This window comes from Tripterygium wilfordii, chromosome 21, assembly GCF_013401445.1.
Source record: "Tripterygium wilfordii isolate XIE 37 chromosome 21, ASM1340144v1, whole genome shotgun sequence".
Lineage (NCBI taxonomy): Eukaryota > Viridiplantae > Streptophyta > Magnoliopsida > Celastrales > Celastraceae > Tripterygium > Tripterygium wilfordii.
The window spans coordinates 12,628,080-12,644,483 of record NC_052252.1 but is presented as its reverse complement, the minus strand read 5'-3'; the positions used below and the strand labels follow the sequence as shown (position 1 = coordinate 12,644,483).

General features: G+C 35.4%; 2 protein-coding genes across 2 annotated transcripts; one reads left to right on the top strand and one right to left on the bottom strand.

The window, feature by feature from the left end:
• Window positions 1-1,146: 1,146 nt before the first annotated feature.
• On the bottom strand, window positions 1,147-5,741 carry LOC119987991 (homeobox protein SHOOT MERISTEMLESS-like). The gene is made up of 4 exons (XM_038832905.1): window positions 4,842-5,741; window positions 4,237-4,486; window positions 1,612-1,856; window positions 1,147-1,534 (listed from the first exon to the last, which is right to left on the bottom strand). The coding sequence occupies exons 1-4, from the start codon at window positions 5,190-5,192 to the stop codon at window positions 1,328-1,330; spliced, it is 1,053 nt and encodes a 350-aa protein (XP_038688833.1). The 5' UTR covers window positions 5,193-5,741; the 3' UTR covers window positions 1,147-1,327.
• Window positions 5,742-10,578: 4,837 nt separating this feature from the next.
• LOC119987992 (protein FAR-RED IMPAIRED RESPONSE 1-like) lies at window positions 10,579-11,949 on the top strand. Its single transcript, XM_038832906.1, has 2 exons — window positions 10,579-10,948; window positions 11,066-11,949. Exons 1-2 carry the CDS (start codon window positions 10,610-10,612, stop codon window positions 11,549-11,551), a joined length of 825 nt encoding a protein of 274 aa, XP_038688834.1. The 5' UTR covers window positions 10,579-10,609; the 3' UTR covers window positions 11,552-11,949.
• The last annotated feature ends 4,455 nt before the right edge of the window (window positions 11,950-16,404 follow it).

Here is a 16,404-nt window from a genome sequence, read left to right as displayed (position 1 = left end):
AATATTCCATCTTATAAACATAAAAAAAATTCAAATAAGTCCATACATTTTTGATAAATGAAAAATAAATGTGCATCAATAAAAAGGCAAGGTTAGTTTAGGGTATTCAATAAATAATTAGGGACAAATTGGGTAGTAAAATCGAAATAGTCTCAAAATTGTATCAAAATGGACCATTTTCAAAAGGCAATATTATTGTCTCAAATTGCTTCGGTTTTAGGGCCGTAAAATGACCGTTTGGTTGCAACAGACAATATATTGTCTTGAGTAGCATATATTGTCTTCATAATGGTCTGTCAAACGGGCCCTACGTATGTGTGTAAATAACGGTTCCCTCTTCTTTTCAGTTGTTTTGTACGGACTCTTACACATTCTGTTATTGGGTTTGGCCCATTAGGCCCATCGTAACGGATTTGAAGTAATCCAGTCGAATTCTCTTGCAAGACCCCTTTTCTTTTTCAGTTCCATTGTATGGACTCTTATTACAGCTTTCGTTATTGGGTTCAGCCAATTGAACCAAGAGTGATGGGTTGAAGAAAAATTAGTGGAAATCTCTTGCCCTTCTTCTCTTTCTAATGTATACACTTCTTTGTAAATATACTTATCGGAGTGATGGGTTGAAGAAGCTGTAGTGGAATTAGGGGTGACAAAAAAATCGATTCCAGATCGGACAACAACAAATGTTTACATAACATTTACATGTAAAGTCTCTAACTCAAATTGGATTTCAAACATACTTAATTGACCAAACCCGAATTGGTTTAAATTCGACCAATAACATAATCTAAGTTAGGGTTTGGATAAGATTTTTGTATTTGAACTTTAGACCTAGATCCGATTTTAAACCAAACAACAATTATGTTTGGACTCAAACTCCAAACATATAATTTACGTCCAAACTTGATTAATCAAGATCGTACAAATTCAATCATCCGAACCAAACAAAATTTACCACTCCCAAATGGAATGACCACAACATCCTTCTAGTTGCCCATGTCAACGACCACCACATCCTTCTACCGATGGATTGAAGTTGCAAGGAAGATTACTTAACTACTAGGGCTGAACACAAGTACCAGACAGGTAAAAGTATAGACAGGTAGTATACATTATATGATAATAAGATGACATTTCCTAGAGATATTATTTTTAAAAGGAACAACTAACTAATTTCATCATCAATCTGATTACACATCAAATAGATATAGCCTCCGCACTAGATACAATTAAGTATAAATGACAACATCACATATAGTTGTCAAATAATACATATGGGGATCTATAAAGGCACAGTAGCATATATATATATATATATATATATTGATGTTCAAAGTAGAGTGGGAGAGATATCCATGGGAAATGGGTTGCCTAAAACATTGTCCATGTAATTGTAGTGAGGATGGGTTGGATCCATCACCACAAACTGCATATCCTCTGAAGGCTTCCAGTGCCGTTTCCTTTGATTAATAAACCAGTTGTTTATTTGCTTCTGATCCAGCCCCGTTGCCTCCGCTAGGGCTAGTTTCTGTGACTCCTGTTTAATTAACACAAATTCAATTAAACAAGCACAAAAACATAATCAACAACTTAAGGGTAGTGATATGATCATACCGATGGATAAGGCCATTTGTAATGTCTGCTCCACCAATCCAGTAACTGTTGCCGGGCTTCTTTAGGCAGCTTCCCTTTCTTCCTTTTCTTCATGAACTCCTGCTTTAGGCTACCTAAATATCCACTGTACCTCCGCAAAAGTTGGCCTTTCAATTGACGCTCATCTGCTTGGGCATCTATGAAGCTGTTGTTCACATCCACCTCTTCTTCCAAAGATCCGCTCCTCTCAAGTGCCTCTCCAGAAGCTGACAGAAGCACAAGGTAATTAATAAGCATGTCAGTGTAAGAACCAAGAGTCTGGAATAAACAAATTGAAGTTCTTCCAACATTGCAATAATTCATCAAATATCTAACAAATATTAATTGTTATCCCTAGCAATATCAATCTCTAACAAGTAACGACTAAACCTTCCGCCAAGACACAACTTTCAAGGCTGCATAGTATTTCAGAAACAAGGATTGATATCTTAGAGTTGAGTGAGGAGGGTTGAGGAGGGAAGAGAAACATCACTTGCTTGGATTGTTGGAGAGAGAGAGTTAAGTGGGGTGAAGGAGGGGGGAAATTCCCCCTCATTTAACTCTTCAACTCAAAAAAAAATTTTAACTTCCCAAATCTCAATTTAGGAGTTTGTGAGGTGAGAATTAAAATTTTGTTTATTATTTTCAAAATCATGCATAAAAGTTTTTACCTAATTCTACATTCTATCCAAGTAAGGGTCAGTCGAGGTAGTTCCCTCCCATAACTTTCCCTCCAATAACTCTAATCTACACTTCATTTTTCAATCCAAGCAAAGCCTAAATACTTTTTGGTTAAGAATTCACATCGATGACCCAAATATCTTATATTGCAGTCTGCTGTTTGTATATATTACATGCACTACTACATACAAAATGTCAGTTTTCGGGTACTGCACAAAGACCGACTCGAAAGTTCAACCATTACCCCACCCGAGCTTCATGTCAGTCAAGAGAGACCTTACATCCATAGTACACATGGCCATAAAAAATAACATAAATGTACCAGCATTGAAATTCCTGAAACAGCCCCTCCAAATATTATATGAGAGTAAAGCATGCGTACATTCTGTTTGTCCCCGACTCCGAAGTGCATGGAGTTTTTTTTTCTTTTTTTTTTCTTCTCTTTACCAAGCATTGCAATGAGCAAAGCCAAAATATATTAGAAAGCCAAAGAATATCATAATATATAACAGTAATCTTAAGTCATTCTTCCTTTACATCGCTTTCTTAAATCGTCAAAAACAGTGCAACATTTCTTGGCAACAATAATATTAGAGACGTACTGGTACAAAAGTCTGATCAATATCATGCATCTAAACTAGAAATGCAAGAGGCCACATGGTTGGAATTCAGACTCAAACAGCTATACCCTTCAATAAAACCCTAAATTCCAAACTGAGCAAATTTTCAGAAATTTTTTTTCAATAGAGCACTAAACAAGATTGAAATCAAGCTGGGCACTTAATCACGGGAGACAATACATGAAGGAATGTTGCTTTTACATTCACTCATCTTGCTAATCAACCTAAATAGTATGATTTAAAACTATTAATAACCTCAGCTGGAAAAGTAATATCAGAATCAAAATGCATGGACAAATTTGAATGCACAAGAATCCTGGCTTTTAGAGAGCTGAAACTTAATCTCAGAAGTTCTTAAAGAATCCTGAAGTGATCAAAATCCAATAAATTTTTCCAATCAATGGAGAATTGGAACAACCAAACATCGTCTGAAGGCACAAGAGAGTGCTTCATATATGCAGTGGGCTCATCACAACCTCGGGACTCAAGTTTAAGCAGAAGACCATTAGGAAACCCTAATACCCTCAGCTGAGTAAGCAGAATTGCAACTACATATATAGAAATAGAATTTAGTCTCTCTTAATTAAGAAACAAGTTGACATCAGGTCACCATGACACTCTTGACAACAAATTTATAAGCACGATCGCACTTCAATCTCTAAAGGCTAACTAGAATCAATTGTTACTTCCCTTCAAGAACATATATGTTATTTATAAGAATCCTACATATAGGCTTGGAAAAAAAGCAAAGTACCACATCCTCAAACACGTAGTGGACTTATGGAATGAATTAAGGAAATAAAATACAATAAGAGCAAATAAAACACAGATAGAATTTCACAAGAAAACAAGAAAGCTCAGTCGCGTACACAAACACCGAGAGAATCAAAAGAAAAAAAGAAAAAAGCAAGGGCCATGACCTCTCCATCAAACATCTACCGAGCAAAACTATTGCTAACCCTAGTACTCAAAAACAGTTCCAATTACATCCATATAATACAATATGAAAAAGGAGAACAACTAGCAAGTAGAGAAAAGATGAGGAAGATATATAAATTATAAATAAAGCATTAAATAAAGAGAAAAAAAAAAAGAACAATAATTACTGAAGCATGCATCCACTTTGGGAACACGAGATCTATATTCTTAATTAATGACAAAATTATGTTCTTGGAAACACACAAATGCATAACTGATTATTTTATTGGGAAGGGCAAACCAAAACAACTTATAAACAGTTCAAATCAATCTTCAAAACACAACATTAGAGAGAGAGAGAGAGAGAGAGAGAGAGAAGGGGATTAACCAGCAGCAGAAGTAGAAGAGGAAAGTGAGAGGGCTTTGAATTGGCACTCCACCCTTTGAAGGAAAAGCATGGCTTCCTTGTAAGGTTTAGTGAGTTCTTGCTCATACTTGGTCAGCATCTCACAATAAGCCTCCATGAACTGATCAAGACCTGGATCTTCACCGATACATCCAGTAACGGTTGGACCTACCGCCGCTGCAGATGCACAAGCTTCTTCTAGTCTTGCTACCACTTCAGGTGGTGCTCCAACCTAATTAAGTCCAAAAACAAGAAAGTTACATTAATTGTTGATTCATCTCATAATACATGGCGTGAAGAAAAAAGCAAGTAAATTGAGAGACTCACGTACGTCTCCATCAATCGCATATATAAATAAATATAAATATATATTATTTGAAACTTGAAAGGGTTTTGACCTCTCCCCCTCTCTCACTCTCACTTTCTGATTGGATTTTGCACAAAAACAAAAGTAAAGAACTCCAAAAGTCTATTCCTTTAAAACACTTCACTTATTCTCAGATCTAGAGCTTTCTAACAAAATCCAGAAAAAAGAAGCAAGAATTATACAACATAGAGAATCATTAGGGTTGTTGGTTTGTAATAACCTTTTGACAATTAACATAGGCATTCAAGAGGCGGTGGTAGTGAGGATGAGCCATAATCTTAGCCCTCACTGAAGAATCAGTGTCACTGTTGATGTTGTTGTTCTCCATGAAGTAACTGATCTCTTGATGATTGTTGGTGGAAGGAAGAAGAGGAAAAAATAGGGTATTTGAGTCTGGATGTTGATGTTGCTGATGCTGATGATGATTGAGATGATGTGAAGTAGTCATGAGAGGCATCATCATGAATGGAGATATTCCTCCTCCTCCAACTCCAACTCCATTCGTACTGGTGTTGTTGTTGTGTCCAAAAGGTGCCATACAAGAAGAAGTGCTACTCGAACCACCCTCCATTATCTTTCTCTCTCTCTCACTATCTTCTTATATTTGGCATTTCTTTCTCTTCTCTCTCTTATACTATACGCAATCAATCAATTTTGCTATAAATAAAGGCGTAAATAAACACCAGTGAGTGCTCTCCCGAGATTTATGCCACAAGAATCAGGCTTTTTACAGGAAATCCTAAATAGTGTAATACAAGACAAGTAGTGAAGAGTGTGTGTAGTCAGATGGATTTGGGGGGGTGGGTTTGTGGGTTTTACTCTCTTGGTATTTTTTTTGGTCTGCCAAAGCCTGGCTGACCCTGCTCACCAGGGTTTCCTTTGGAAAATGAGTGTTCTTATAACTTTCTGATTATTGAACACTGCTCTGCATTAATTACTACTCTTTATCTCTGTCTTTTGTCTTTGTCTTTGTCTTGGTGAGGAGAGAGGGAGCGTGCGGTGGTAGATGATGATATTTGGTGTGTTTTGAGGCAAGAAGATACAGAGGAAAGGGCTTTACCTTCCCGATGAAAACTCTCTCCCTCTTTTCTTGCACTGCCACTGATGCCCTGCCATTACTGGCAAATCGAGAAAAGAGCCAAAGAAAAACAAAAATAAAACAATACTAGTTGTCTTCTAAATGAATAGAAATTAAAGCACGGAATCCTTTCCTCCTCTCTCTCCTCTCTCTAGATGTAAATACTAGTACTACTGTGGCGTTCTCAAGCTACTGGGGCCTTGATAGCAATCTGTCCACTCATTTAATATTCCCTCCCACTTATATTGTATTCTTTTCTCTCTCAACTCATATTTTCGTCTTAAAAATTGCCCAAGAGTTAAAAAGATAACTCTTAAATTCTAAAAACTTTAATAACTCCCCACAAATCCCAACTTTCAAATACTAAATTCTAAACATTCTCTTCAGAGATATGAGTAGGCAGGCAGCCATCAGGATTAGGCATATATGTTGATTGTTAAAAATAATTGATTGTAAAGTATTCATGGACATTGTAATAGCCCGTTCTCAGCATTTGTAATATACTGATCTGCACAATTTTGTGTTCCTAGACTCGGCACTAGTTCATACTATTCGAACATAAGAAAAGCGTCTTCGGTAATAATTTGATAATTTGACCTATTATATAATAATATACTTCGCATCTTTCTTATTTGATGTGAGATAAGAGATTTAGTTTCATTGTTACTCAATCGCTCGCCCAGTACCACCAAGCTTGCATTGCAGAGACTTGTTATCGCTCGTCCAGTACCTCCAAACTTGCATTGCAGAGACTTGTGACTCCACCCACTCGAGCCAGGTGCTACAGACCTCCCTTAAGGGCCCACGTCTCCGTGCAATCCACATGTCCACAGATGTTAGTGGGTGCCCACACCTTAAACCTTGGAGCCTCAGCTTTGATACCATATGTAATAGTCCCACCCTCCGTACTTGTAACACTTTGTCCACTTTCAACCAGCCCATATTGGTTTGTATGACTTTATCTTCTCATGACTAGCACTAGCTCATACTAGTTTAACTCTTGGAAAAACACTTTTATTACTAATTTGAAAGTTTGCCCTATTATATTATGTACTTCACATCTTCTCCTTGGCGATATGAGACAAGAGACTTAGCCCCATCACTACTAAACATATAATGCAGAAGCTTGTGGCTCCGCCTAAGGGTGGCAAAACCCTATTTGGTCCAAATGATCGAATTTGTCCGACCCGGATTAAACTAAGTTTGAACATAAGTTATATGTATGAAATATGGGTCCAAATATAATATTTTTGTCCAGTTTAAAACCGGGTTCAGGTCCGTTCAGACCCTACCCGGATTGTGTTATTTTCTTGATTTAAACCAATCCGGATTTGATCAATTAAATACTTTCGAAATCAAATACTGATTGTTTATGCCTTGCTAGGATCTGAATATATAAATATTTCATAAATACGTGATATTGTCTAGCTTGAAACTGATTTTTTTGGCACCTCTAACTCTGCCCACTCGAGCCATAGAGATTGTGTCATTCTTTTCAAGTACCTTAATAAATAACAAGATAAGGATATCGGAATAAAATTTCAATTTAAAAATTTACATTGATAGTTACATTTTTTTAGTTTAAAATTTTTAATTGTCTTTGTATAAACATGAATCGATTAATTTTTATCTGACCAATAACAGCGCGCTACAATTTATTTGTTGAGAGAAATTAGAGAAGGTCAACCCATTACTAATGGGCTTCCATGCTTACCTGACTAGCTAGCTATTCAATGTTGTATTGATCAGGGTAAAAACAGGTCGATATTTTTGTTAACACTTCTATCCTATTTCAGTTAGGAGTAAGTCCTCGAGGTACTTTATAAGTAAACATTCATTTTGATAACAAAACCGTGTGGATTTTATTTTAGACCCAGAGTGTATCTATTCGAGTTGTTTGAATTGAAACATGGCTTGAACAAATGATACTCGTACATGTGTGATCCATCAAAAATAACTCTATTAGAACATATGTACTTTTTGAGTACTTAATTGATTGATGTGTCATCAAAGTATTAAAAATAATTTATTAAGTATGACAAGTTTAATTTATAAAAGAGTTGGATTCTATTTTAACGAAGACAAAATATTTTGTTCATTTTTTTTCCTTCTAACCTATAAATATTGTACTAAACTACATAAATATCCAATCAATTTATTATTATTTATATTTTTTTACAATAAAAAGAAATAAAAGAATAAAAAGAGAGATGGGAAATTAATATCATATATGCATATTTCTCAGCCTATTCATTTTGTTTTCAGATTAATTGAACACCCAAATATTATATTAGCTGGTCTCTCGTCATTATTATAATCTATCATATAAATAGCAATTATTTAATTACTATGTGGAGAGAAAAAAAAAGAAAAGAAAAGAAAGGTTAGGTTATATGGTAGAGCTTTAAAAAGCTGTGAAGTAATAGACTTTTAGTGGGACAGTCCGAATGTCTCATCTAATCTCTCTCTCCATAATAAAAGGTCGCAGTAGCTCACAGACTACACTAAGCTAGAGCCTTCCTGTTAAGAAACCATGTCAATGAGAGTGAACATGTGTAAGCAAGTTGTCACCTTTTACACTGTCCCCATACATATTTTCCTCATCCATATCATTTGTTATTAATTCATCTTTAATGCCTATATATATGACAATGAGAGGGAAGGAGTTTACAGCTACATACATACATAGATATAAATATATAGGGACATGTACATGTTACATATAGAGACAAAAAGAGTCATCAGATAATTCGGACCTATATTAAATGTCTATATTTTGGAATTGGAATTATATATAATACCATACTTGATACTAGATTACTAGGGTTTGGTTTTTTTTTTTTTTTTTTTCTAGGGTTGAGGAATCTGTACATGAATATATAGTAAATATATATATATATATACACACACACTGGTTGTTCAATTATTGGTGGTGGATTCATGTACTGTCAAATTTTTGTGCTCTTTGGCTTCACATTCATGTCCAAGTTATGTGGTTAGAATCTGTCAATCTGTCATGCACAATTTTAACTCTGCTGAAATGTCTTGGACATTTTTAGTGATGTCCATTTGATTTTTGGTTTGGTTTTTTAGCTATAATCAAAATGTCCGAATCAATTTGGTTATGATATTTTAGAATTCATAACCGAACTATATATATTCGGATAACCAAACCGAAATAACCATATTTTTTGGATCGGATCGATTTTTGGTTTTTGAAGAAATGGAAAAGTATGAATAAATCTCAAATAGAGTGAGAAATAGCCCATGATCGACTTCAACTCCATCTAACAAAATTTGATAAAAATTCATGATAATGATAATAAATATATTATCTCATCACAATTAAAGAAAAATAAATTTACAAGATCGAGAGAAATAATATAATCAAGAAAAAGAAAAGAAAAGAAAATATACATGAAGATGTCTCCACACTTTCGCTTTAACAATAATCAATCTTAATTTATATGACTTTTAAAATGATAAAGTCACCATGAGTTTCAACTAATCAATCTTAATTTATAATTTATGTAATGATTAGGTGAATTGGTATCTAAATTAATAATTTGTTAAGAAGATATAATCAGAGTTTTACAAAAACTACTTTACCTCCCATTGTCTCATATTCCAATATGTAACTATTATATATATGCATATATATATATATATATATATATATATATACAGTCCCGTTCTTATGCGGGATGAATTTGCGGGATGATTTTGCGGGATATAATAACAACCGTTGGATCAATCTCGCGGTGTAACAAAAGTCAAGCTTTTATCCACTTTAACTTCTCTCTCTTTCGATCTATTCTCTGTCTCTCTCTCGTGTTATCCCAGCTGCAGCCTGCAGCGCCTCCTCCCTCAATCGGTCACCTCCGACGGCCATAGCCTCCATCATTCGACCACCTCCGACCCCCAAAAAGACCACCTCCGACCGCCCGACCACACTCAATCGGCCGAAAACACTCAACAGTAAGACCTCCCCGAAGGCCCAAGTCCCCAGATCGACCCCCCATCCCATCAAGTAAGTTACATTTTTAAAGTTTTTGTTGCCTTGTGTTATGTTGTATGAATCAAACTTGAGTACACTGTAGGATAATCTTTGTATAGTTATGGATGGCATCTCACATATGGATATGGGTTCCTCCTCATCTAATAATGTAAATTATGTACCTCAAGTAAGATTTGAACTAATTCCAAAAATTGGCCAAGAATTTGCATATTTGGATGAAGCCTATAATTTTTACAATGAATATGCAAGGGAAGCTGGATTTGGTACACGATTGTGGAGTAGTAAGAAAAACATGAGTGGTGAAACTGTCAGGAGGGAATTTGTTTGCTATAAACAAGGGTCTCGAGAGAAGGTAGATTATGTTCCTACGAGAAAGAGGGGTTTAACTAGAGAAGGATGTAATGCAAAGATTATTCTTGTGAAGTCAGATTCTAATCAAAATTTCATTGTTTCAAAATTTTATGAGGTCCATAATCATGTAATGACGACACCAAGAAAAGTTCATTTACTACGATCTCACCGTTCCATGTGCTCTACCCAAAAATCCTTGACACAACAGCTTAGTGCAGCGAATGTGCCAATTCATCAGCAAATTAGTATCTTAGAGTTAGAATCTGGAGGCATAGAAAATATTGGGTGTATAGATAGAGATTTTTACAATGCACGACGAGATGAGGTGAAATTGTATGCTGGACACAATGCTCAAATGTTGTACGAATATTTTGAATCTCAAATGGAAAGAAATCCAGAATTCTATTTTGCAATCAATATGGATGATGAAAACAAGATCACTCATTGCTTTTGGGCAGATATGCAATGCAGACAGGCATATCAGGCGTTTGGGGATGTAGTTGTCTTATATTTGATTAACTTTGTGTATTTCAATGTAGGTATGTCTTCTAGTCAAAGAGCTGAAAGTTGTCACGCTTTTTTCAAGTCCTACGTATCAAAAAAAAATACTTTGATGGACTTTGTGGTTAGATTTACCAGAGCTCTAAAACACCAAAGACATCAGGAGCTTATGCTTGATCATAAAGACATTAATGAGCAACCCATTACCAAAACTATGTGGCCTATGGAGAAGTTCATGGCAGAAGTGTACACGCAAACCATATTTTACAAAGTCCAAGAGGAGTTGTATCAAGGCATGGCGTATATGGCCACAATTGACTATGAAGAAGAACATATGAGCTGCTACAATGTTGTGCGAGTTGATGGAAGTCCCCACAAAGTAAGAAAAGTTGTTGATGACAAGTCATTGAATCATTTGAATTGTACTTGTAGGAAATTTGAGTCAAATGGTTTCCTATGTCGGCACATATTTGCCATTATGATATGCAAAATGCAAGTGCATGCTACACTACCAGATATATATGTATTGCGCAGATGGACAAAAGCTGCAAAGAGTTCTACTAGCATTGGTGATGTACGGGATACTTTTGATAGGGCAATCGTTCTGAGGCAAAATACATTGCGCAAGTTGACCTCAAATATCATTTATGACTCGGTGATCAATGAAGATACTTATAAGTTTGCAGTAGAGTCATTGGAGTCCCTTCAATGTAATTTAAATGCATTGACTCTCAAAGATGGAGGACAATCTTCTGCACCTAGTATTGCTCTGTCACAGCCTGTCTACAATGAGCCTAATCAGGTTAGGGCAAAAGGATGTGGAAAGCGGCTCAAGAGAGGCAAAGAAAAGGCGATACGGAAAGATAGACGTTGCAATGGTTGCGGTTTATATGGGCAAAAACATGACATTAGGAATTGTCCCCTACTCAATAACAAACGGAAAACATGTACGGTTTTTTTGTGTTTTTTTTTTAAAAATTGACGTGGATGTTGGTTTTACAATTATGTGATGTTTTTTTTGCAGGAATTGTTGCTATTGATTGCAAAAAACCAAGAGTTGTTTGGTGTCGGTGACTTACCCTCTACAAGGATGTGTTAACTCTTGTGGCAACTATTGTATCCCGTTCTATTGATATGATTAGCTTCATTGTGGGAGTGAAAGTTGGCACCGTTATGGTAGCTGAATGGAACACATGAAAGAAGGCAGCTTGATCTAGTTTATTTTCATATGTTTGGTACCTTATTTTGCTTTGAAGAAATAACCTTGTAATAGGAGATATTCCTAGTTTATTCTCATACTATTTAATTTGGTTTATTCTCATATTGTTCTCTTGTTGCTTGTTTTCCACTTCTCAGTATTAATCAAAGTCAGTTTCTCAATTATATTCTTGTTATCATCACTTTTACAGAAAACAAGTGCTTGGGTTGTTTAGATGCTGGAATGACACTATATGATGTCCTCCGTAACAAGATGTTAATTGTGTTAATTGTGTTCTTACTTGTTGATGAACTTTGACTAAATATGTATGGACGTTTACAATGTTTTAATGTCTTTGCAAGTGGAACTAAAAGGGTCTCATACCTAAGAGGTATTTTGATAGAGAGAGGAAGTCCAATTTTGGTACAGGGTAACCCCAGAAAGCACAAGAATATATAACTCCAAAGAAGACGATTGAAGAGCCATCAAGTGCAGTTAAACAACAAAAGAAGATGATTGAAGATCCATCACTGACAATGCAACCAAGAGATTCATTATAATAGTCCTTCTAAACACATATTTCAAATTCTCATCCTAAACTATATATCTCAGACCAATAAATTACAACATTCTTTGCTCAACTCTTGATGGGATGGGGGGTCGATCTGGGGACTTGGGCCTTCGAGGAGGTCTTATTGTTGAGTGTTTTCGGCCGATTGAGTGTGGTCGGCCGGCCAGAGGTGGCTCTCTGTCGGAGGTGATCGATTGAGAGAGGAGGCGTTGCAGCTGGAATATCGCGTTGAGGAGGCTATGGCGGTCGGAGGTGGTCTTTCTGGGGGTCGGAGGTGGTCGAATGATGGAGGCTATGGCCGTCGGAGGTGACCGATTGAGGGAGGAGGCGCTGCAGGCTGCAGCTGGGATAACATGAGAGAGAGACAGAGAATAGATCGAAAGAGAGATTGAAAGAGAGAGAAGTTAAAGTGGATAAAAGCTTGACTTTTGTTACACCGCGAGATTGATCCAACGGTTGTTATTATATCCCGTAAAATCATCCCGCAAATTCATCCCGCATAAGAACGGGACTGTATATATATATATATATATATATATATATATATATATATATATATATATATATATATATATATATATATATATATATATATATATAAAGTCTAATATAATCTGTTATATATATTATATAATATGATATATATAATATATCATATATGATATATATATAAAATATATATTAATATTATTCAGTTTTTTCGGTTATAACCATAATCGTAACCTAAAAAACCATAACCGCAAAAATATCCAAACATTTACTAAAATCATAACCATATCCAAAATCATAACCAAAAAACCATATCCGAAAATCGAATAATCACGATTACGGATCGGTTTCTCGGTTGCAGATCGGTTGTGGACACCCCTAGACATTTTATCACCAGCTGCGCTTCCATGCATCCCTTTCCTTTCTTAATCATTTTTTTAAAATTGTATTAAATTTAATTGTTATACCAAACATAAATTTCATAATTGTCGTTTGTTAAGAGATTTTTTTCCAACTGAAAAACCACACAAACAATATCATATTATACACACACAGAGCTGACACTCATATAGAAGAATATTTACAGACCCACCACACATACAACAACGTTTTCTCTCCTTCAATTCTCTCTCGTTTCGACGGTCTCTAGTTTTTGACTACTGACCTACTGAATTGAAATCCATACCACCACAATCAAAATCCCATAAGCTTTGATCGCCGATGTTCCGTATTCTGATTAGAATCAAACCATAAAGGTGCAATATCATCGCGAGGAAGAACGATCTCGATTCGACAACCTGAGCCACTGTTGTCGATAACCACAACCACCAAAGTATTACTTGAGATGTGTTCGACCTAACCTTTCCTTTGGCCGGCCGGAGAAACTAATAGAAACAGAGATAGAGAGACATTAGACATGAAGAGGAGAGAAGTGTTAAGGTCTCTCATCTCAGTTATTAGTTAGAATCAACGGCTAAGATTAAAAGTTTCATCAATAATAATATTTACGGACCTCCACACCTCAAAATTATTGTATATATACGTATGTATATGAATGAATTGTAGTGCATGAGATCATATAGGGGTATACTCTTATATAACTACAGTTAGTTGTGACACACACTAAGGAGGAAAATCAAACACTAGAGCTAGCTAGCTTAGTTTAAGAAATATCCGTGGCCAATGCCTTTTGTGAAAGGACACCACTTGCTCCACATTTGATCTTTCTCCTGCTACTCAATAAATCACAATACCTTTCTCGACCATGCCAAACAAGATGAATTTATTACGTGGGTCTGGCCTCAAGCGTCAAAGTAGAAATAGAAGTAACATTTTGGCTTTGTATATTTGTTCTGTCTGAAAATAATATTCATGTTTACTTAAAAGTTTTCATATCTTCATTTTATACAAATACGTGATTTAGTTTCTTTCTTTAATATTAGTTTATGTTAGTAAAGAGTGTACAAAATATCGAAATTACAATAAGAATTGCAAAAAATCAATCATACATAGTGAATTGAGACACGAGTATCTCGCTCTCTTCAGAAGATTCGAGTCATATGCAGTTTTTCTTTGCTTCAGAACTGATCATGCACCATAATTCTCTTAACTCGACTCATCTGAAATAACTCGACTCCTAGAAACCCTTCTCCTAGGGTTTTATCCTCTTTCTTAAATGTCAAATAGTTATCTACCCTTACAAAGTTGATTCCCATCGGTTACAATTGAATATTTCTCAGAAAGCCCTCAAGAATTTGCTCTGAAAATGGCAGGTCCGCGATAGCTGTCCGAACGACTCCTAGAGTTGTCCAGACAGCTAACCTTCAACAAATTTTGGCGAAGCCTCTGTCTTCATTTACACTTTAAGGTGTCCAGACGATTGTTCTAGGTGTCCGAACACATCTTTCTTTGCGTTGTTTTCTAGAGCTTATGGAGAACACTGGTGCTGAAAATTTACCTAAGTGTCTGGACACCTCCTCACCACCTTGCAACATTGCTCTAGAAGTGCTCTAACTTGTTCGAATTAGGTTCGATTCCAACAAAACCAAATGGAAACACTTCTAATTGAATAACTAAACTAAAACACACGTAATAACATTAATTAAACGTTAGAACACTCTAATTAAAGGACATTGAACCTCAATTTAGAGGTCCAATCAAACACCAACGTTATCTGTCTCACCATAAAATATTAGAGAGAGTATTGTTATAAGTGTGTATTGTGAGGCTTGGGATAGAGGGGTCCATACTCGATACCTCCCCCTTTTCCTTTATTCCTTTACATCCGTGGGTTGGATCAATTATCCAAGCCCATCACAATAACCCATTAACTTATTCTTTCTTATTAAGTGACATTTACTCCCTTAATTTTTCAATGTGAGATTTTTAATGAAGTTTGTCATTGAAGTAGAGAAGTTACAATTAACAAGTTAAATATGGTAATGAATAAAATGATTGATTACGTTAACAAAGTTATTCTTTTATTTTAAAGTACACCAACAGAGAAATATGACAATAAACATCTACACATGGCTATGGCAAATGTGGTTTAGTTAAAGGCTTAATTTAATAAAACACCAACTTAGAGGTCCAGTCAAACACCAACTTTATTTGTCTCACCATAAAATATTAGAGAGAGTATTGTTATAAGTGTGTATTGTGAGGCTTGGGATAGAGGGGTCCATACTCGATACCTCCCCCTTTTCCTTTATTCCTTTATGCCCGTGGGTTGGATCAATTATCCAAGCGACCAAGCCCATCACAATAACCCATTAACTTATTCTTTCTTATTAAGTGACATTTTACTCCCTTAATTTTTCAATGTGAGACTTTTAATGAAGTTTGTCATTGAATTAGAGAAGTTACAATTAACAAGTTAAATATGGTAATGAATAAAATGATTGATTACGTTAACAAATTTATTCTTTTATTTCAAAATACACCAACAGTTTATTGTAAGAAATATGACAATAAACATCTACATATGGATATGGCAAATGTGGTTTAGTTAAAGGCTTAATTTAATAAAAACACGTTTGATTAATGATGCTAATTATATTTACAAAATCACCAACATGTACATGACAAACTCCAGATTTCCCATCAATCAGTAACTTCAAGCAGATTTCACCGTACACTACCAAAAATCAGCTTATCTAATACTGATGAGACCTCTCCTCCTCAATACACATACAAATTAAATCAAGACTTGGACCTGAAGAGTTCATTCATATTGACATTACACCTTTCAAGAATATTCGAATTGAATTGAATACATGCAGGATATATAATATATATATATATATAATTTTTTTTTTACTTCAAAACAATTTGTCTATATATCTACCACTAGCAATTTTATGGGGTGGGCATGCAGTGAATTGGGTTTTGGCGTGAACTTATTTGTGTCAAAATTAGGGTTAGGGTTAGGGTTAGTAAAGAGGTAGAAATAGATTGTTAGGGTTTGAACTTTGAAAGCAGAGAGAGAGACAGAGAGAGAGAGAGTGTGTGTGTGTGTGATTGATAGTACGCGAATCCGTCACGAGAGCGTAAGAACACATGGAAAAGGGGAAAAAAG